The sequence below is a fragment of the Carcharodon carcharias genome, chromosome 10 (genome assembly GCF_017639515.1).
Source record: "Carcharodon carcharias isolate sCarCar2 chromosome 10, sCarCar2.pri, whole genome shotgun sequence".
In the NCBI taxonomy this organism is placed as follows: domain Eukaryota; kingdom Metazoa; phylum Chordata; class Chondrichthyes; order Lamniformes; family Lamnidae; genus Carcharodon; species Carcharodon carcharias.
In genome coordinates, this window is record NC_054476.1 from 57,427,231 (window position 1) to 57,450,514 (window position 23,284).

Below are 23,284 nucleotides of genomic sequence, written 5' to 3' on the forward strand. Positions count from 1 at the left end.
GAGTGGTTATTTTAAGGGATCATCAACTACTTTCAGGCCCAAGCCTGACCTGTTTCTACTGGCTCTTGCTGCGATTGTAGAAATGTTTCATGGTTTCCAGGGTTGGTTATAGTTGCTGAAATCTTTAGTCAGAGGTGTGCGACATGCTTAAGGAATTTGTCCTGACTTCAAGGATTCCGCACAGACCACTTGCTCACAGAAATGGGTGCAGTATTAGGCATTCCACTTGAATGACAGAATTACAATGAGAATGAGTAAAGTTGCCACAGAGTAGGACAAGCAGCTTGAATGAGCAGAAGGCCACATCCATAGTGTTTAGAAAGCAATTCTCCTACCTCAAGGTCAGTGAGGAACAAACAGCATCTCAGACATCTCTGCTTCACTAAGACTAATGGGCCTCAAAAAGACAGTTTGTAAAGTGCCACATAACATTCTTGTTAGCAAAGTTATAGCCCATGGAATAAAAGGGACAGTAACAGCATTGACACAAAGTTGGCTAAGTGACAAAAGGTTGTTTTTTAGACTGGAAGAAGACATTTAATGGGGTTCCTCAGGGATCCATGTTAGGACCACTGCTTTTCTTGATATATATATTAATGATCTAGACTTTGGTGTACAAAGCACAATTTCAAAATTTGTGGATGACACAATCTTGGAAATATGATTAACTGTGAGGAGCATGATAAATTTCAAAATAGGCAGGCTGGTGGAATAGGCAGACAAGTGACAGATAAAATTTAATACCATGAAGTGTGGAGTGATTTATTTTGTTAGGAAGAACAAGGAGAGGCAATATAAAATAAAGGATACAATTCTAAAGGAGGTGCAGCAGCAGAGAGACCTGGGGGTATCTGTGCACAAATCATTAAAGGTGGCAGAGAAAGTTGAGAAAGCGGTTGATAATGCAGGTGGGATCCTGGACTTTATAAGTAGGGGCTTAGAGTACAAAAGCAAAGAAATTATGATAAATAGAAGATTAAGTAGTGATTTGATGGAAGTATTCACAATCAAGAGGGGTCTGGAAAGAGTAGATAGGGGAAACAGGGTTGAGAACCAGATGGGCACCAATTTAAGGTGATTGGTAAAAGGAGCAATGGTGACATGAGGAAAAACTTCTTTACACAGCAAGTGGTTAGATCTGGAATGCACTGCCTGAGAGTGTGGTGGAGGCAGAATCAATCTTGGCTTTCAAAAGGGATTGGATAATTGTCTGAACACAAATCTGCAGGGCTATGGGGAAATGGTGGGGGAGTGGGACTTGGTGAATTGCTTTTGTAGTGAGTGGGCATGGACTCAATGGGCTGAATGGCCTCCTTCTAATCTGTAACCATTGTAAAACTTTATACATCCTCACTAAAATCTGCCACTTGCTGCATGCAAAACTGCAACCTCAAAGCAGAGCAAGGATGGCATTAAAAGTGCCTGTGAGCTTTCCGCCAAGCTCCGCCATCTTGCAGTAAGGGTTCAAGATGACGAACACCAGGGGTAAGAGGAGGGGGACCCGATATATGTTTGCAAGGCCTTTCTGGAAACATGGGCCTGTTCCTCTTTCTACTTATTTCCGTATCTACAGGAAAGGCGACATTGTTGACATTAAGGGCACAGGCACTGTACAAAAGGGTATGCCCCACAAATGTTACCACGGCAAGACTGGAAGAATTTATAATGTTACACAGCATGCTGTAGGTATAATTATCAACAAACAAGTCAAGGGCAAGATCCTTGCCAAAAGAATCAATGTGCGTATTGAGCACATCAAGCATTCAAGAAGTAGGGACAGCTTTCTGCAGCGTGTGAAAACGAATGAAGAAGCAAAGAGAGCGGCTAAGGAGAAGGGGACCTGGGTTGAGCTGAAACGCCAGCCTGCTGAGCCCAGAAAGGCACACTTTGTACGAACCAAGGCAAACAAGCCACAGTTGCTAGAACCAATTCCGTATGAGTTCATGGCATAATTTTGATACCAAATTAAATAAATTTACTGTGCCTAAAAAAAAAAGTGCCTGTGAAGGTAACTATGAATCTTTATACAGGTCATTCCTCAGTATCCTGGCAGCAATTCTGAGGCAGTCTGCAATATAATCTAGATTTGAGCTCCATTAACAAACCAGAGAGTGGCTACTGGACAACAAGGTACCCATAACCACAAGGCTTATGTCTCTGGTTTGCAACCCATGCACATGTGGGTAACATGCGTAATGTGAAAGCAATGCTACAGTACAAAATGAGATTGAGCAGATCATTGCCTAAACAATGTTTCAAATTGCCTGGCCCACCCTAGAAGAGCCTGGCAGTACTCAGCAGAATCCATGTCAATATTAGTCACTGCAATATTAGTTTACATACTGCACAACTTGTCCATCATGAGGGCACCAATTGAGAAAGAGGAGGAGGAGGAGGAAGAGGAAGAGAGACTCATAGACTCATAGATGTTTACAGCACAGGAGCCCCCATTCAGCCCATCATGTCCACGCTGATCAACAAAGATCTGACTACACTAATCTCATTTTCCAATGCTTGGCCCATAGTCCTGGAGGCTATGGCAATGCAAGTGAATATCTAAATACTTCTCAAATGTTACCAGAGTTTCTGACTCAACCACCCTTTCAGGCAGTGAGTTCCAGACTCCCACCAACCCCGGGTGAAAAAAATTCTCCTCAACTCCCCTCTTAGCCTTCTACCTTTTACTTTAAACCTATGCCTCCTGGTTATTGACCCCTCTACTAATGGAAGAAGTGCCTTCCTTTCCACCCTACCTATGCCCCTCATAATCTTATACATCTCTATTAGGTCCCCTCTCAACCTTTGCTGCTCCAAGGAAAACAACCCCAGCCTATCCAATCTTTCCTCATAGCTCAAACCTTCCAACCCAGGCAGCATCCTGGTAAATGTCCTCTGCACCCTCTCCAGTGCAATCACATCCTTCTTATAATGTGGTGACCAGAACTGCATGCAGTGCTCCAGTTGTGGCTTAACCAGTGTTTTATACAGTTACAGCATAACCTCCCTACTCTTGTATTCTATGACATGGCTAATAAAGGCAAGTATCCCATATGCCTTCTTAACCAGCTTATCTACCTGCCCTGCTACCTTCAGAGAACACCAAGGTCCCTCTGATCTTCAGTACTTTCCAGGGTCTTACTATTCATAGTGTAATCCCTTGCTTGTTAGCCTTCCCCAAGTGCATAACCTCACACTTTTCCGTGTTGAATTTCATTTGCCACTGCTCTGCCCACCTAACCAGTCCGTTAATATCCCCCTGCAATTTACAGCTATCTTCATCACTATTTGCCACTCTACCAACCTTTCTGGTGGAGCTCCCCATGATTGTTTCATTTGACAGCAATGCGAGTAAACAAGAACACCATCATCAATTGTCCCACATCTTCCATTCCATTTATTACTGACTATCATAGTGTCCTCTTGGCCACAGTGCTATTACAAAAGGCAGCACAAAATAAACATTCCAAGCCAATATTATAAATAAAGCATTGCCATATTAGCTAACAGTAAGGTAATCACTCTCTGCTCGTTCCCATCTGTCTCAATGCTATTTGAGTTGCAATAGCATGGCTTGTGGAAGGCTATTAACGTTCAATGGTGGAGACTGCAAATTGGCTTGCAAGTTGACCTCGAGCAATTCTGGCCCAGCTTCGGACTGCACCACCTCAGCATGGGTGGCAGTAGCCTGGTCTGGCTGGCTGACAAGCTACAGCAAGGACACTGGCAGAGTGGAAGTGGTGGGAGTATAAATGCTGCCACCCTGAGAGAGGACAACATGTTCATGCTCCATAGAGCCACAGTTCTTCCTTAGGGAGATGCCTCAGCAATCCAAGTAATCCATGTTGTAGAGATTGCTGGACTGCTGTGACACCCTGCAAGCCCCTTTGGAAACTTAGATTTGCAGCTATGGTGACAACAGTATGAACTTCCATGACTTCATTCTGAGATTCTACTACAGGACCAAGCATTGCTGGTGCTGCAATGGAAGCAGAGACATCGGACCTCAGACTCTTTATCATGGATTTTGCCATTAAGTTGGCCACCACTTCCATGCTGGAAAGGATGAGCTCCAAGCACAGTACAAAGCTCTGTGTCAAGTTGGTGCCAGACTCCTCCATGTCTTTGACCATTGACCGCAGACTTTCTAGCAGGCCTGCCAATACAACAAGCCTTTCGGTGTGCATACCCATCAGCCTTTTTCTGTATGGCGCCCTCACTTGAGCTGCCTGCAACAGAACTCATGTGAAACCAAAAAAGGGCGCTGGTGAAAAGTGACTGAAGCATTCTGGGAGAAGTCAGCGCAGTCACCACGACTCAGGAGGGAATCGAGGCGAAGGACTCTTGCATTCAACATTTGAAAAAGAGCGCAGATCTTGAAGGCAGGTCAGTTGAAAAAGAATGTGGAGATTGAAAATAAAAGGAGGGGAAGCTGAAGAGGAGTGGCCAGCCTGTGAGTGGACCAGTGAAGGAGTGAAGCTTTGAGGCTTTGGCTCGAGAGGCTTCGGTGAGCAGAGGCTGAGGACGAGCTTGCTCCCAGTGGGGAAGGGCTGGGTAAAGTCCTTTAAGTAAATTAGGAGTAGGTAATGGAGGCAGCAGTTGGGGCAGTCGAGTGCTCCGAATGCAGCATGTGGGAAGTCATGGACAGCACAATTGTCCCTGATGACTACACCTGCAAAAGGTGCATCCAGCTGCAGCTCCTGACAAACTGAGTTAGGGAACTGGAGCTGGAACTGGATGAATTTCGGATCATACAGGAGGCAGAGGCAGTAATAGACAGGAGTTTCAGGGAGACAGTCACCCCTAAAAATCAGGAGGCAGGTAGCTGGGTGACTGTTAGGAGATGGAAGGGGATTAGACAGAAAGAGCAGAGCACCCCTGTGGCCGTTCCCATTGACAATAGGTATACCGTTTTGGATACTGTCGGTGGGGACCACCTACCAGGGACAAGTTATAGTGGTTGCGTCTCTGGCACCGAGGCTGGACCCTGAGCTCAGAAAGGAGGGAGGGAAAAGAGGAGAGCAGTAGTGATAAGGAATTCGATAGTTAGGAGGACAGATAGGAGGTTCTGTGGGAGAGATCGAGAATCCCGGATGGTCTGTTGCTTCCATGGTGCCAGGGTCCGCGATATCTCGGATTGAGTTCTCAGTATTCTCAGGAGGGAGGGTGAGCAGCCAGATGTCGTGGTCCATGTAGGGACCTATGACGTGGATAGGAAGGAGGAGGAGGTTCTGCAAAGAGAGTTTAGGGAGTTAGGTGCTAAGTTGAAGGACAGGACCTCCAGGGTTACGATCTCAGGAGTGCTACCCATGCCATGTGCTAGTGAGGCTAGAAATAGGAGGATAATGCAGCTAAATACGTGGCTAAGGAGATGGTGCAGGAGGGAGGGCTTCATGTTTCTTGACAATTGGGCTCTGTTCCAGGGAAGGTGGGACCTGTTCTGACGGGACGGTTTGCACCTGAACTGGAGGGGGACTAACATCCTTGCAGGTAGGTTTGCTAGTGCTGCTCCGGGGCGTTTAAAGTAGATTTGCAGGGGGAGGGGAACCAGAGTGTTAGAGCAGATAGTGAGGTGGAGGAGGATAAAGGTCAAGCAAGGAATGCATGTATAGACAGAAATCAAGGGTCCATACGTGATAGAAATGTTCTCAGGTGCATCTATTTCAATGCAAGGAATATCGTCGGAAAGGCAGATGAGCTTAGGGCGTGAATTGGCACGTAGGATTATATGACATTATTGCTATTAGTGAGACTTGGTTGCAGGTGGGGCAGGATTGGCAGCTCAATGTTCCGGGGTTCCGTTGTTTCAGATGTGATAGAGGGGTAGGGATGAAAGGGGGGAGGAGTGGCATTTCTAGTCAGGGAAAATATCACAGCTGTGTGTAAGCAGGACAGCCCGGAGGGCTCGTCTACAGAGGCCATATGCGTGGAGCTGAGGAATGGGAAAGGTGTGACCACACTAATAGGGTTGTATTATAGACCGCCCAATAGTCAGAGAGAATTAGAGGAGCAAATCTGTAGAGAGATAGCAGACCGATGTAAGAAACAGAAAGTTGTGAGAGTAGGAGATTTTAACTTTCCACATATTGACTGGGATTCCCATACTGTAAAAGGGCTGGATAGCTTGGAGTTTGTCAAATGTGTTCAGGAAAGTTTTCTAAATCAATATATAGAGGTACCAACGAGAGAGGATGCAATACTTGATCTCCTATTAGGGAACAGACAGGTCACGTGACAGAAGTATGTGTAGGCGAATATGTTGGGTCCAGTGACCACAATGTCATTAGTTTTAAGCTAATTATGGATAAGGATAGGTCTGGTCCTCGAGTTGAGATTCTAAGTTGGAGAAAGGCCAATTTTGTGCAAATGAGAAAGGATCTAGGAAGAGTGGATTGGCATAAGTTGTTTTCTGGCAAGGATGTGTTCAGTAAGTGGAAGGCATTCAAAGGCGAAATTTTGAGAGTGCAGAGTTTGCATGTTCCTGTCAGGATTAAAGGCAAAGTTAACAGGCATAGGGAACCTTGGTTTTCAAGGAATATTGGCGATCTGGTTAAGAAGAAGAGAGAGGTGTATAGCAGGTATAGGCAACAAGAAGCAAATGAGGTACTCGTAGAGTATAGAAAATGTAAGAAAATACTAAAAAAAGGAAATTAGGAAGGCAAAAAGAAGACATGAGGTTGCTTTGGCAGATAATGTGAAGGTAAACCCAAAGGATTTCTACAAGTATACTAAGAGTAAAAAGATAGTAAGGGATACAATTGGTCCCCTTGAAGATCAGAGTGGTGGTCTATGTGTGGACCCTCACGAGATGGGGTTTTTTGCATCAGTATTTACTCAGGAAACTGGCATAGTGTATAAGGAAGGAAGGGAAACAAGCAGTAGTTTCATGGAACATATAGAGATTAAAGAGGAGGAGGTGCTTGCTGCCTTACAGCGAATAAAGATAGATAAATCCCCCGGGCCCTGACACGATATTCCCTCAGACCTTGAGGGAGACTAGTGTAGAAATTGCAGGGGCCCTGGCAGAAATATTCAAAATGTCCTTAGCCACGGGTGAGGTGCCGGAGGATTGGAGGGTAGCTCATGTTGTTCCGTTGTTTAAAAAAGACTCCAAAAGTAAACCAGGTAATTACAGGCCAGTGAGCCTGACGTCAGCAGCAGGTTAATTATTGGATGGTGTTCTGAGAGATCGGATATATAATTATTTGGACAGCCAAGGACTGATTAAGGATAGTCAGCATGGCTTTGTGCATGGTAGGTCATGTTTAACGAACCTTGTAGAGTTTTTCGAGGAGGTTACCAAGAAAGTAGATGAAGGAAAGGCTGTGGATGTTGTCTGCATGGACTTTAGTAAGGCCTTTGACAAGGTCCCACATGGGAGGTTAGTTCAGAAGGTTCAGACACTTGGTATCCATGGAGAGGTTGTTAACTGGATTCGAAATTGGCTATGTGGGAGAAGACAGAGTGGTAGTGGATGATTGCTTCTCAGACTGGAGGTCTGTGACTAGTGGTGTGCCTCAGGGATCTGTGCTGGGACCATTGTTGTTTGCTGTCTATATCAATGATTTGGATGATAATGTGGTGAATTGGATCAGCAAGTTTGCTGATGACACTAAGATTGGAGGCGTTGTGGACAGCGAGGAAGGCTTTCAAAGCTTGCAGAGACATCTGGACCAAACAGAAAAATGGGCCAGAAAATGGCAGATGGAATTTAATGTGATAAAGTGTGAGGTGTTACATTTTGGAAAGTCAAACCAAGGTAGGACATAGACAGTAAATGGTAGGGCACGGAGGAGTGCGGAGGAACAAAGGGATCTGGGAGTTCAGATACATAGTTCCCTGAAAGTGGCGTCACAGGTAGACAAGGTTGTAAAGAAAGCTTTTGGCATACTGGCCTTCATAAATCAAAGTACTGAGTATAGGAGTTGGGATGTTATGGTGAGGTTGTATAAGACATTGGTGAGGCCAACTTTGGAGTATTGTGTGCAGTTCTGGTTGCCTAACTACATGAAGGATATCAGTAAGATTGAGAGAGTGCGGAGAAGATTTACTAGGATGTTGCCAGGTCTTATGGAGTTGAGTTACAGGGAAAGATTAAACAGGTTAGGACTTTATTCCTTTGAGCGTAGAAGAATAAGGGGAGATATGATAGAAGTTTACAAAATTATGAGGCGCATAGACAGAATAAATGAGAGTAGGCTCTTTCCACTTAGATTAGGAGAAATAAGCATGAGAGGACATGGCTTTAGGGTGAAAGGGGAAAGGTTTAGGGGGAACGTTAGGGGGAACTTCTTCACTCAGAGAGTGGTGAGAGTGTGGAACGAGCTACCATCTGACATGGTAAATGCTGGCTCACTCTTAAGTTTTAAGAATAAATTAGATAGATACATGGATGGGAGAGGTCTGGCGGGTTATGGACTAGGTGCAGGTCAATGGGACTAGTGGAATAATATTTCGGCACAGACTAGAAGGGCTGAATGGCCTGTTTTCTGTGCTGTAGTGTTCTATGGTTCTATGGAAATCTCACCACTGGTAAGGTAGGACTTGTGCTACCCTTGTCCCTTACTCTGGCTGCAGCGCACTTGTCCCCAGAGTCTAACCATGCCCTCTAAAGTAGTCACAGTGTCAGTATTTGAGCAAGTGGCTATGCGTGTGTTTGCAAGTGATGGTGTTTCTTCATCATCAATGTCTTCCTGCTCTTCCATCACTCTCTCTTTCCTCCAATGCCTAGCCAGGTAGCATTTCTTGATATCTGAAAGGAGAAAGATGCAAGGGGTTATGGTGAGGGCAGAGGGTGGGGGAATAGCAAGAGGTGCATGTTTACACCATCTTGTGGGATGAAGGACAAGTGGGATATGAGAAAGAGGATTAGGTATGAGGATACCTAATCTTTGATGCTTTCACTCCTGCAGCTGGCCACAGCCTCAGTCATGGCTGCTTCATTGATGGCAAGCACTCTGTGGAGACTAGGACATACAGCCAGACCTGTCCCCCATTGGTTAGATGCCACCTTGTCTGAGTGTGAAACACTGAGATTAGCTGTCAAGGTTGAAGGTTGAATAGCTGACACTGCAAGCTGTGAGAGGTGGGCATGAGGCTTGTAGCAGTGTTAAATGTGTAAGGGTAAATTGAAGCAATCCCCATCCACCACCTCTCTTCTGCATCTGGCTGAACTTTTTCTCTCACTGAACAATTTCTCCTTAAACTCATCTCGCTTCCTCCAAATAAAAGGTGTGGCTATGGGTACCCACATGGGCCCCAGTTATGCCTGTCTCTTTATGGAGTATGTGGAACACTCCTTGTTCTAGTCCTATTCAGACCCCCTCCCACAACTCATTCTCTGGTACATCGATGACAGTTTCGGTGCCACTTCACGCTCTCAACTGGACCTGGAAAAATGTATTAATTTTGGTTCCAATTTCCACCCCTCCATCATTTTCACATGGTCCATCTCCGACACTTCCGTTCCCCTCCTTGACCTCCCTGTCTCCATTTCTGGTGATAGGCTGCCCACCAATATTCTTTACAAGCCTACCAACTCCCACAGCTACCTCGACTATAACTCCTCACACCCCGCTTCCTGTAAGGACTCTATCCCATTCTCTCAGTTCCTTCGCCCCCGTTGTATCTGATCAGATAATGCCACTTTCCAAAACAATGCTTCTGACATGTCTTCCCTCTTCCTTAACTGAGGTTTCCCACCCACAGTGGTTGACAGGGCCCTCAACCGTATCTGACCCATCTCCAGCGCCTCTTCCCTCACATCTTCCTCTCCCTTTCAGAACCATGATAGGGTCCTCCTTGTCCTCACTTTTGAGCCCACCAGCCTCTGCATTCAAAGGATCATTCTCCACCATTTCTGCCAACTCCAGCATGATGTCACCACCAAACACATCTTCCCTTCAGCACCCCCCCTCCCCCCCATCAGCATTCCGTAGGGACTGTTCTCTCTGGGACAGCCCGGTTCACTCCACCATCACCCCCAACACCTCAACCCCTTCCCCCGGCACCTTCCCATGCAATCGCAGAAGGTGCAACACCTGCCCCTTTACTTCCCCCCTCCTCACCGTCCAAGCGTCCAAACACTCCTTTCAAGTGAAGCAGCGCTTCACTTGCACTTCCCTCAAGTTGGACTACTGCATTCGCTGCTCCCAATGCAGTCTCCTCCACATTGGAGAGACCAAACGCAGACTGGGTGACCACTTTGCAGAACACCTTCGGTCTGTTTGCAAGCATGACCGAGATCTCCCTGTTAATTGCCATTTTAACACACCTTCCTGCTCTCATGCCCATGTGCCCATCCTTGGCCTGCTGTAACATTCCAATGAAGCTCAACGTAAACTGGAGGAACAGCACCTCATCTTCCGATTAGGCACTTTACAGCCTTCCGGACTTAACATTGAGTTCAACAACTTCAGATCATGAACTCTTTCCTCCATCCTCACCCCTTTTTGATTCCCTTTTTCCAATTTTTTCTAAAAGAATTTTTATATATATATATTCCCTACCTATTTATATTATTATTATTTTAAAAAATCTATTTCCATTCATTGTTTTATTCCCATATTTTAGCCTATTTCAATCTTTTTTCCCGCATCATCCCCTCCCCCCAGCCCACCCCCACTAGGGCCAAGTGTCACTTGCTCATCCTGCTTTCTACTCTTAATGTCACCATTAGCACCTCCTTTAGCCAGTATCACTGCCATCAACACCCTTTCGACCTTTTGTTTATGACATCTTTTGCAATCTCTCCTTTGCCTCCACTTTTCACTGGCCTTCTATCTAGCTTCACCTGTCCCACTCCCCTTAAACAGCTTATATTTCAACACACTTTTACTTCTCTTTACTTCTGAAGAAGAGTCATTTGGACTTGAAACGTTAACTCACTCTTTCTCGCCACAGATGCTGTCAGACCTGCTGAGTTTTTCCAGCAATTTTTGTTTTTGTTTTAAATTGAAGCAATGTTAGGATATGTGTCGTGATTAATAGAGATTGTTGATATGTTAGTGATTGGATGTGTGGTTCATTGAGCAGAATGTGAAGCTAGTCATGCAGTTGATGAGATATGGGGACTTAAAGATGCATTCACTGAACTTGTAGAACTTACATCCAGGTCCTCAAACTTGACTCCAAGCATTGGCTGCCAGAGTTATCTGGTCTCACATTCTTTTGTGAGTTTATTTGGAGGGCCCTGCACGTGTATGACTTCTCGCCTCCTTCTCACTTCCCTGACCAGCAGTCTCTGAGAATCTTGGAGCCCACCATGTTTTGCCATTCTTAGGTGCTTTCCCAAGTCAAACTCACTTTTATAATGTCTTCCAGCACTTGCTCCAGCCAAAATGTACCCACTCTCCCCATTCCCCTGACTTTAAGAAAGGTAGGCTGACTTCAAGTAGTGCAGCTTCGTTTCAATTTGTGGTAATCTGACACAATTTTGTGTTCCCTGCTCAGGCAGGCAGCCATTCAACAGCACGTTTTGCTCTGGCTGCATGCTACAGTCATTTAAATGAACAAGCAGCACCTACTACCTGCATCAGAAGCAACGGATGGGGGTTATTCATGTGTTGCAATCCCTGTAACATTTTTGGGTCTTATCGAATTTTGCAGCCTGGGTATGACAGTAAAGTCTGATATTATCCAAACCAATATCTAAACACATTAAATTCTAACAGCACTCACGGAATAGAAATAACAAACACGAATCATGACTCATTTTTCAGTCTTTACCCCAGGAGTGTTCAGATCAATTTTAGCATCCCTAATTGTACTCTGCTTCAGATCGGCTAAGCTCAATGCAGGTTTTCATGGCTTCCATGGGTTGAATTTTCCTGGTCTTGTGGTGGAGGGCTTGAAGGTGAGGGGGGAACTGGGAAAATAGGGAGGATCCGCATCCACGACACATTCCCGCAACTTGGGAAACTAATCAGGGGTGGTCCGGGATGCAGATCACCTGTCCACTGCACAGAGGCAGGCAGTGAATTTACCAGCTAAAGGTCCCAAATAGAAGTGATTTTGCGGTGTCTCCCAACCTCCATCGCATTCTGAGGCCACCAACTCCATGAAGGCAGCCTTGCTACGGCAGGCTGGGCGAACTTTGGAGCAGGGGACTTTATGCCCTCAAGAGGGAACTGCAGTCAGGAAAGACTGTACCTATACTTATGCTCGAGGGCTTTCCCTCCAATCTGAGAGGCCTACTGGCTTAGCCTTTCTGAAATTTTCATTTTGATTTCAGTCTCTGAGGGCGCCTCCATGTTCCACTGTGCATGTTTAAGAGAAATCATCAGCTGGAGCCGTGAGGTCAAAAATGGCACCACTGGTATAAAATCAGCGCCAGACACTGACTGATGTCTCAATCTTCTTCCAATGCCTGCTCCTAATGCCGGTGCTAACACCTTGTTACGATCAAGTGGCTTCCCTCTTTTCCCATTCCTCATTTGACCATAACAGGGTTTTTGTAGAAAGAATACAGTTGCCAATTCAGTGATTGCTTGAGTGTGATCAATCAGAACCAATCAGGCGGGTTTTGTTGAGCTTAGCAAAGGGGTTAGTTTTATTGTACTTAACCTGGTCCCCATCTATACACACACACACACACACACACACACACACATTGATTCATTGAAGTAGAATCCAGAGAAGGAGGTTTTGTGTCACAGTAAAGTGTTCCTACCTCTGGGCCAGAACTTGTGTTCATGTCCCACTTCAGGATTTGGTGGCATGGAATGTGTGTTCATAACATCGCAAAACAGGCCAATTATCATCACAAAAACAGAATTACCTGGAAAAACTCAGCAAGTCTGACAGCATCGGCGGAGAAGAAAAGAGTTGACGTTTCGAGTCCTCATGACCCTTCAACAGAACTAGGTGAATCCAAGGAAGGGGTGAAATATAAGCTGGTTTAAGGTGTGTGTGTGTTTGGGGGGAGGGGGGGGGGCGGTTGGTTTGGGTGGGGGGAGAGAAGTGGAGGGGGATGGTGTGGTTGTAGGGACAAGCAAGCCAAGCCGATTATCATCCTGTATATCCTTCCAATATGCCTCATCAGCCATACTGCAAAAAGCAATAGCAAACAGCTGCAATATTTTGCTGAACATAATCATGGACCAATCCAATAGAAGTCCATGTCATCACTGCGCTCTTAGGACACGGCACATGAAAGAGGAGGAGGAGAGAAATAAAAGGGGTATACAGTCTGTGGAGTTTGGTGACTTGGTCCTGGCTTCAAGATGAATTCAGTGGTTCTGCTGTTTGCATTATGGGTGTGATTTAAAGATGTAGACGACTGATTTGACTGTGCTCCTGGAGATAGTAGTGTAGGGTTGGCTTCCTTCAAGGAGTCTCTCTCTCTCTCTCTCTGCAGCAGGGGCGTCCTTGGTGGTCAGGATTTGAAAGCTTGCATGATTGATTAGAGAGGGAGGAAGGAGGGGCCCTACTCGGGTCTTTTCATGTCAGCGTCTCAGCTGCTTGTCCTCTGACTGCAGAGAAAACAGCAGTTTAAACATACTGAGTGGGCCTTAGTGTTTGTATGTGTGTAACTTAATTGGATTAAAGGCAGTTGGTCTGAAAGTTTTGATGTATTAGAAGACGAGCTAGGTTGAAATGTTAAGTAGGTAAACATAGGTGTCAAGGGAACTTTTGCATTTTTAAATAAACCAGACTAGATTGTTTTCAAAGGAGGGGTAAAATGTGCCACCTAGCCAGTAATCCAAAAGTTTACTGATGACATTGGTACTATGATATATTTTTTTGATCAGGGAGGTAAAGTCCAAAAACATAGTGAAACAATGGGAATTTGCATTCAAAGGGGAAAATATGTATAAAGGAGAGAAGGCTGTGTGTAAAGGCAGGAATTTTAAAATCTGACAAGTGTGAAAAGCCTTCAGCATCTATGCCTCAAGCTGCTGTTGACAAAGAACTGAAGTTAAGGAAACTCACTTGGAATTGGATTATTCAGGGTATCTTTGCGTGGGTCTTTTAAAATGTATGTGTCTTACTGTTGCCTTAATGAAAGTGTAATTGGGAGTTAGATTTATTAGCCGATTTAGAAGTTTTTATAGTAGTAATTTGTAGACATATGTATGTGCTTAAAACTATTTCTCTTATTAATAAATGTTTAATCTAGTTTTGTGAAAACATACAAGGCTTGGTGGTCTTGTTACTGCTGTATTCAGAATTCAAAACCCACATGTCGAAACATACAAATTGAAAAAATAGTTGTGGCAGTTGTCTCAAGTTTCCCTCTGGGATTTGAACAACTCAGCATTTACCATTGGCTGTGTCATAACAAGCCTGACACATGATTGTGATCCAGTGATTCAAAAATTGTCGTTACTAGTGTATTCCCCCTTGTAACTTAATCAGTCCATGTCTGGAAATCCCCCCTCTCAGCCAGGGTCCCATTGTTCAAGTGATTGGGGTTAAAGCCTATTCCCATTGTGGCTTGATGGACTTTTACCCACAATCCCCTCACAGTCAGGGTGCCTTTGCCCAAGCAATTAGGTTTAATGGTTCATTCCCATTAGTTGAATACCTGAAGTGATTGCCTTGATACCTTGCTGATGGGGACAGGATATATCGTTTACTCATATTCCACTGCTCATTGTCCTTGATTGGTCTTTGTACACATAGGCCTGAATTTTTTGTTCATCAGGCGCATGTGACTGACAGGCCTGGAAGCAGACTGTAAATAGGCCTTCGGCCGCATCGGCCCCCGACAGCGATTTCATGTTGACTAGCCAATTAATAGCCAGCCAGGTGAGGCACATGCTGAGAAATACTTAGCACTGTCGGGTGGGGCGGGAAGAGGGTCTGCGCTGACCTAACTGAGGGTGCAGGTAGAAGTTTCTAGTGAGCTCCCTGAAGGCAGGGAGCTGCCCCAGGGAGCTGCAAACCTCCACAGAATAAAGGAAATGACAACAATGCGGCAAAATGTGTCCATGCAGCATGGTTAAGCACCTGAAAGCATACCTCATAAAAAAAAAACAGGTCCCCAGATATCGCCTTTTGTTTTATTTCCCAAGAAGATTTCATCCCTCCCTGGGTCGAGGTTTGAGCAAAAATGTGAATGCTGCCTTGGAGAATGGCCCATCCACCAACTGTAAATGTGGATGGGCCACGTAAAATCTCTGTTAATTGCATAGTTAATGGGATTAATTGCCTACTTAATTGTTGGCGGGTGCGCTGCCAAATGCTGCATGTGAAATATCGCACAAGTGCGCGCTGACATCAGGTTGCTTGCCCAACATCATCTCGTGCTATTTCATGTCCATTTAGGTCGGGCACGCGCCCGCCCATGGAACGGAAAATTCTGGCTGTGGTGTCTCCATCTCAACGGATTGGAATGTGACAGTTACAGTGTTACAAATGGGTTAGCCATCTTTGGCTGCCAGCTCAAGTCACATTTAGACTCTGTTTTAAAAATTTCAGTTTGGGTTGTATTAAATCTGGGCAATCTTTAAGTCATAAGGTCGCAAAAGCAGGTTCCACTGAAATTATCTTGCATTCTGGGTTTTGCATTTCTCCACAAATGTTAACGGGTTGTGATCTGTATAGACTAAGGTTTCTTTCTATCCATTTTAGAAAAACACTTCAAAGAGTGTGAGATCCTGTAACAGTCCCAGAGTTTCCTTTTCCACAATGCACTATCTCTATTGGTGTCTGTTTACTTTTTTTGGGAAATACCCAAATAGTCTCTCAATGTTCTAATCCATCATCTTGGAACAGGATGGCATTTACCCCTATGCCACAAGCACTGATTGCCACTTTAAAGGGTCAGTTAAAGTTTGGAGCTGCCAGCAACAGTTCATTGGTTAATATACTTTCAGCCTCTTGAAAGCTGTTTGGCAGCTCCCTGACCATACTGCTGTTGCTCTTTCCTGTAACAAGTCTGTCACTGGGATGGCTAAAGTACAAAAGTTTGGGACAAACTTGTGGAAGAACCTACACATCCTCAAAAATTGCATTATTTCCCATTTAGTCATGGGGATGGGAAAATCCATCAGTGCCTGTATCTTCACTGGTCTGGGCAACATCTGCCCTTGACCCACAACATGCATTAGGTAAGTCACCTGATCTTTGTTCTTTGTGAGATTTACCACTGGATCAGCTAACTATAGCCTTTGGAAGAGGACTTCTAACTGGTCTGGGTTGTCCCTCCAGGTGTCATGTATATGAGTAGCTCATCCAGGCATTAATTAACTGTGCAAAGATGCGTCTAAGGTAGAGTTGCTGCTTTTAAATATTTGGGAAATTGCTCTCAAAATGCATCAGGTTGCGGTTTAAGTTTACAATAAAACTTATTTGCAAAATTACAAATGTAAAAGCTTTAATGAAGCAACACAATCAGGCAGTGCAATATAAAATAAATGCTTCTTTAGTTTTCTTTCCATTTAGCAAGACTCCTTACTGGTGCAATTTTCTTAATACAACTTAATCTTTTTTTTATTCATTCACGGGATTTGGGCTTCGCTGTCTGGGCCAGCATTTATTGCCCAACCCTAGTTATCCTTGGGAAGGTGGTAGTGAGCTGCCTACTTGAACTCCTGCAGTCCATGTGGTGTAGGTACACCAACAGTGCTGTTAGGAAGGGAGTTCCAGGATTTTGACCCAGCGACAGTGAAGGAATGGTGATATATTTCCAAGTCAGGATGGCGAGTGACTTGGTGGGAAACTTCTAAGTGGTGGTGTTCCCATCTATCTGCTGCCCATGTCTTTCTAGATGGCAAATAGTGGTCATGAGTTTGGAAGGTGCTGTCGAAGGAGCCTTGGTAAATTCCTACAGTGCATCTTGTAGATGGTACACACTGCTGCTACTGTGCATCGGTGGTGGAGGGAGTGAATGTTTGTGGATGTGGTGCCAATCAAGTGGGCTGCTTTGTCCTGGATGATGTCAACCTTCTTGAGTATTGTGGGAACTGCACTCATCCAGGGAAGTGGGGAGTATTACATCACATTCCTGACTTGTGCCTTGTAGATGGTGGACAGGCTTTGGGGAGTCAGGACGTGAGATACTTGTCACAAGCCTCTGATCTGCTTTTGTAGCCACAGTATTTATATGGCTAGTCCAGTTCAGTTTCTGGTCAATGGTAACCCCCAATATGTTGATAGTGGGGGATTCAGCGATGTTAGTGAAATTGAATGTCAAGGGGAGATGGTTGGATTCTTTATTCTTGGAGATGGTCATTGCCTGGCACTTGTGTGGTGTGAATGTTACTTGCCACTTGTCAGCTCAATTCTGGATATTGTCTGGGTCTTGCTGCATTTGCACATGGACTGCTTCAGTATCTGAGGAGTCGTGAATGGTGCTGACCATTGTGAAATCATCAGCGAACATCCTCACTTCTGACCTTATGATGGAAGGGAGGTCATTGATGAAGCAGCTGAAGATGGTTGGGTTGAGGACACTACCCTGAGGAGCTCCTACAGTGATGTCCTGGAGATGAAATGACTGACCTCCAACAACCACAACCATCTTCCTTTGGGCTAGGCATGACTCAAACCAGTGGAGAGTTTTCCCCCTGATTCCCATTGACCCTAGTTTTGCATTGGTTTATCTCCAAAAATAAACTTTTTTAATAGTGGCCTCCAGTCTTTCACCGATCTAAAAGAACTATAAATTACATTCTTAATAAAATGGTTTAATAATTAGTGCTATACACTAGCCAGCTTCTTGGTAACTTTTGATATGAAAAAGCTGTAAAATGTGCTGGCCTGTGGACATAATAAGATTACAGCTTTTCTCAATTAACTTTCCTTAAAAGGACATTGACACATTGGTGGAGTGGGCAGATAGGTGGCAAATGAAGTTCAATGCAGAGAAGTGTGAGGTGATACACAAAGAACATGGAGAGACAATATACAGTACACTATTCTAAAGGGTGTGCAGGAGCAGAGGGACCTGGGTGTATATGTACATAAGTCATTAAAGGTGGCAGGATAGGTAGAGAGAGCTGTTTCTAAAGCGGACAGTACTCTAGGCTTCATTAAAAAGGGCATGGAGTACAAGAGCAGGGATGTTATGATGAACTTATATAAAATACTGGTAAGATCTCAGCTGGAGCATCATGTACAGTTCTGGGTGCCACACTATAGGAAGGATGTGAACGCATTGGAGAAAACGCAGAAGAGGTTTACGAGAATGGTTCCAGGGATGAGACCCTTCAGTTATGAGAAAAGATTGGAGGAGTTGGGACTTTTCCTTGGAGAGGAGGAGGCTGAGTGGAGACTCGATAGAAGTTTTTTTAAATCATGAGGGGTGTGGACAAAGTAGATAGGGAGAAACTGTTCCCACTCATAAACAGTTCGAGAACCTGAGGGCACAGTTTTAAAGTGTTTTGCAAAAGAAGTAAATGCGAGTTGAGAAAAAACTTCTTCACACAGTGAGTAGTTAGGGTTTGGAATGCACTGCCTGGAGGTCTGGTGGAGGCAGGTTCAATTGAGGAATTCAAGAGGGCATTGGATGATTATTTAGATACAATATGCAGGATTATGGGAAAAAGGCAGGAGATTGGCACTAAGTTAAAATGCTCAGAGAGCTGGTGCAGACACGATGGGCTGAATGGCCTCCTTCTGCACCATAAGAATTCTGTGATTCTGTGATTAGCACAAACAATGAAATCTTGTCAAATGGTCATGGGACACAGCCTGTTTTTTGGTCAGGGCCTAAACTGAGCAAAGTGAATCGTAAACCAACATATATAAAAAAAAACACAGAAAATCATGAAGGTAAGTGGTTTTGAGTGTAAGTCACTTACATTTAAAATTCCTCAATCCTTTGTGCTGGTTAAACCTATTTCATTCAAACGGCAGAAAAAATTTAGCCGGAACTCTGAAACTGCTTCCAAGTTGGTTATCATAGAGCTCACCTTTGAAGATTACTTCAATGACCTTTCCCTTCCGTCTGTCATTTTATAAATATCATGTTGGACACATGCCTCAGTGCACAAAGAATGTGGGTGACAATTTGTTTATCAATCTAGCGAAAATCACACTTTTTCTCAGTATTGGACAGAGTGGGGAAGAGTTTCCGTTAATTTCTTTCCAGCAATATCAGCATAATCTGAGCTGAAATGAAAGTAATTTTTATAGGTGGGATTTGTCATAAGTGAAAGGGCAGGTACTTTCTGAGTTCTGGTAACATTTACAAATCTGTGAGATCAAGTTAGAACTTCACACAAATTAATTTCAACTCAACTTTGTGACCCTGGGTGTGATTTTTGTACGGGGTCAGCGACTATGAAAGAAGCAGCTCCCTGGAGACTGCCTCCCAGAACCAAGGTAAATCGCAAAGGCACAATTGGCTCAATTTTTTTTGGGTGGGAAGCAGGAGCAGCACAGGGCAAAGTTAGCCAGTCTTTTTGAGGCTTGAGGAGTGCTCCTGCTTCTTTTGGCTCCACTCAAGAAAGTTTTAAACATGCCACCTTCTTTTCCCGATCAGGTTTTACAGAGTGGAGAGCCAGACCTTCCAAGGAGAGACAAAAGCGATTGGATTGCTACTCCGCTCTTTTTTTACGCTCCTTAGTTGGGAGTTCTACGTTACTCGCCCGACCTCCCGACTTGGACCTCGTGAGAAAGATGCAGTGTAGCAACTCTGGACTTCACCCAGTGCAGGGCAGCAGCATTAGGGGAAGTGAAGCCATGCCCCCTTTTTACAGCACTAGCAGCCGTAAAGCAGGTAGGATTAAAGGTCCCAACCAATTTGAGAAACCAGCGAGAAGGTGGAGTGTCTATGGTAAGTGGGTACGATGGGGGGTGGGCCGGAGGGGTTGGGATGGGTCAGGGTGTTCAGGTGGTCAGTCGGGGTTGGGAGTAGTTGGGGGGAGGTGTTGGGAAGGTATTCCGGGTGTTGGGAGGGTTGTTGGGGGGTTGGGAGAACAGTCGGGAGGGTGAGAGTTAATCAGGGAATCAAGAGAGTAGCCAGGGGGATAGGGGTGTGGGGGCCAGGAAGGTAGTCAGGGGGCTCAGTGGGGGCTAGTCAGGTTGTGGGTGAGGATGTAGTCGAGGGGGTGGGGAATATTCATGGGTTGGGGTTGTCAGGGAGATATAAAAATTATCATAATGTTATTAGAATTTATTGTCTGTGTCATTGGGTCTATGTGTGTGTCTCTGGGATTGCATTAAAGGTAGCTGGTCTGAAGGCTTTGATGTATCAGAAGATAATCTAGGTTTGAAATGTTAAGTAGGTAAACATGGAGGAAGTGTTAGAATGTAAGGTGTAAATGGAACATTTGCATTTTTAAATAAACCAGACTAGCTTGAATTCATAAGAGGGAGTGAAATGTTTTACCTAGCCAGGAGAAGTTAAGAAACTGCGTGTTTATTTTTCCCAAAGGTTACTGGCAAAAATTGGTACTTTGATGGATTTTTATTATTAGAGAGGTAATAGTCCAAAGACATAGTGAAACAATGGAAATTTGCATTCAAAGAGGAAACTGTGTATAAAGGAGCGAAGGCTGTGTGCAATTCTAAGATCTAACACAAGTGTGAAAAGCCTCCAGCATCTAAGCCTCAACTGCTGTCTACAAGGAACTGAAGCTGAGAAAAACTCAGTTTGAATTTGACTGTTCAGGGTATTGTGTGTTACTTTGCCTGGGTCTTTTACAAACCTATGTGTCTCAGTGTTGCCTTGACAGAGATGTAACTGGGGTTTAGATTAATTAGGGGATTTAGAAGTTATCATGAATTATAAATCTATGTATGTGCTTAAAATTATTTCTATTAATAAAAGTTTAATTTAGTTTTGTAAGAAACCTATGAAACTTGGTGGCCTTTTTACTGAATTCAAAGCCCACATCTCAAAATAACTACAAGTTGCAAAATAGTTGTGGCAGCTGCTTCAACTTTCCCTCTGGGATTTGGGCAGCTTGGCATTTACCATCTGCCTGCCATAATAGGGTGTAATTGAAAAGGTTGGGAGGGCGTGTCAGGGAGTCCAGTGGGGTGTTGTCAGGGGTTCAGTACTATCGCTAACCAGAAGTTTGAGGTGATTTTAATTCTAACTTTCCCTGGGTAACTTTCTGCTCAGAGAGTTGGAACCCTCCACAGTCTCTGATTTAGGTTGGAGTATAGGATGGTTCCTAATGCAGGGTAATTGCCCATTGGAAGTTTGAACTTCAAGGCATTTTCCATGCAGTCCTTGTGTGGAGACTTCCGGGGGACCCCAGCGCACCTTCTCGGGTACCTCCCGATTACCACGTCCAGAAGATCAGAAGTTCTGGCCCGGAAGCATGTCTGTGAAGAAGGCCCCACTCAGTCAGCCATTGGAATCCTATAGCTGTTACAAGACCCTGATTAGCATTCATTAATGAGACTTTCACCTGAGTCAAGCAGGCATTGGAGCCACCTACAAAAAGGGCCCAAATGCTGGAGGAAATGAATGGAGAGGCAATTTTTTGTATAGCTATCTAACTGCACACACTCCCTGTTCAGGGCGGGGGGGGTGGGTGGGGGGGTTGGTGTGCGGTGGGGGGTGTTAAAATTCTTCCCATTTGATGACAAGCATAATTGAGCCAGTTCTTGGCAAATGATTTCTGGTGGGATAGCCTTGTCTCGGTAGTAGCTTTCAGATGTCCCATCATCTTCTCCATCTGTCTATGGGTCCTTTATATAGCCCATACTGTGTTGGCCATTATCCTTCTATCTACTGTGGAAGGGTACCTGGAGTGCCAAACAAGGCAATGCTCCTCACTTCTGGTTGCTGAGACTCCTCAGGCAGGCATCTGGATCCAGGAAGTAGGAGGAAAGACACTAAATTCCTGAATTCACCAAGTTCTCATCTCAATGAAGCTGAGAAACCTGGTTGTCCTGAATTAAAGTTAGAAAACTAATTGACAGTGAGGCTCGCAACCTCAATGCTATACATAAAGTTCCAATCTAACTTCTGGCCCCAGTTAAGGCCAGAATTGGGCTGGCTGAAGGCAGGTTTGGGTCTGGAAATAGATTTTTCAGACTTAAACCGTTGCCTGGCCTCCTCCCCCATGCCAACACCTTGCTTATTTTTTCGGTTAAAATTCAGCTTGAAGTCTTTACAGGTTTTGGAAAAGCTGATAAATGATCGAGTCCAAATGTGTGGCCAGTTATCTTTTATGGGATTAATTGCAACGCTTTAATTCTGACATGCAGCTCAATATGGGTTAATGTTGAACACGATTGCCAATCTCAGCAAGTATTCTCTTGTTATTACTCTTCTTTCCTTGGTATTGCTAATAGTTTCCACAGGGGTTATTCTGATTTCCCAAACCAAGTTCAGAGGAAGATCAACGGAAACCTCAGAGAAATCACGTAAACAGCCTTTTATACCGTTTCTTGGGAGTTTCTGCCAAAGTTCCACTGCAGTTGTGGCTTGAGATCAGGAAACTCCCTCAAAAATTATGCTGCTTTATTTCTTCTGAAAGACATTCCATCTTGCAACTTGTCTTCCTTTTCTCTACCACCAAGCATTTTCTCAAGATGACATGAAGATAACTGGTGACCACAAAGACCTAATCACCTTACCTGACTCAAGCACCTTCACAGATCCTAGTGCCCTGGGTTTTTATGAAGTAAGTTTAAGGAAGGAGCATTTAAGGTAACAATCATAAGAAAGGAGGAGCAAGTGGAATTGACAGTTGTGTGACAGCAAGTAGCCGCCAGAGGGCACATCCTTAGCCTGTAGCTCTACTGAAGGAAGATCATTGCTCAGCCAAAGACCCTCAATTCCAACTTCGATTCTCACCATCAGGAATTGTCACTGTTGGATTTGCTAGACTGGGGAATTGACTGGACTAATCAAAGACAATTGCCTTGGTAGTGCTCAAAGGCAGCATGTTACACAGATCATTAATCATTTTGCTACAATGTGCACTATTTGAGACATGCAGAAGGATTAGATAAGCTTTCTCTCAGGACAGCTACCAACCTTACCCCCTGAAATAATTCAAGAAGTGCCAGCTAGTTTGCAGATGTGAGCAGCCACTGCTTTCTCAGATATAGTTCCAGATGTAGCAGAGCCACTTCAAATGTACAATATCATTTCCATCCCTTGAGACCTGCAGTGAACAACAACAGCCTGTTACCGCATTGTTTCTCCCACTCAGAAAATACTCAAATGTAGCACTAGGTTAGGAAAAAGGCACCATAAACCTAATTAAATGACTAACAGGAAGCGCACTGATGACTGTTAAAGGGCCTCCATTTGTAAATATAACAAATTCTGAGCACTTTTTATATTGGTGAGAAGGACCAGTTATGATACAAACTAATATTAATGTGCAGTAGGTGGAAATGGATAGCAGGTTCCTTCTGAAAACTCACT

General features: G+C 44.4%; 1 protein-coding gene across 1 annotated transcript; it reads left to right on the forward strand.

The window, feature by feature from the left end:
* The first annotated feature begins 1,439 nt into the window (after positions 1–1,439).
* LOC121283425 (60S ribosomal protein L21-like) lies at positions 1,440–1,983 on the forward strand. The gene has a single exon (XM_041197989.1). The coding sequence runs from the start codon at positions 1,470–1,472 to the stop codon at positions 1,950–1,952; it is 483 nt and encodes a 160-aa protein (XP_041053923.1). The 5' UTR covers positions 1,440–1,469; the 3' UTR covers positions 1,953–1,983.
* Positions 1,984–23,284: the final 21,301 nt, after the last annotated feature.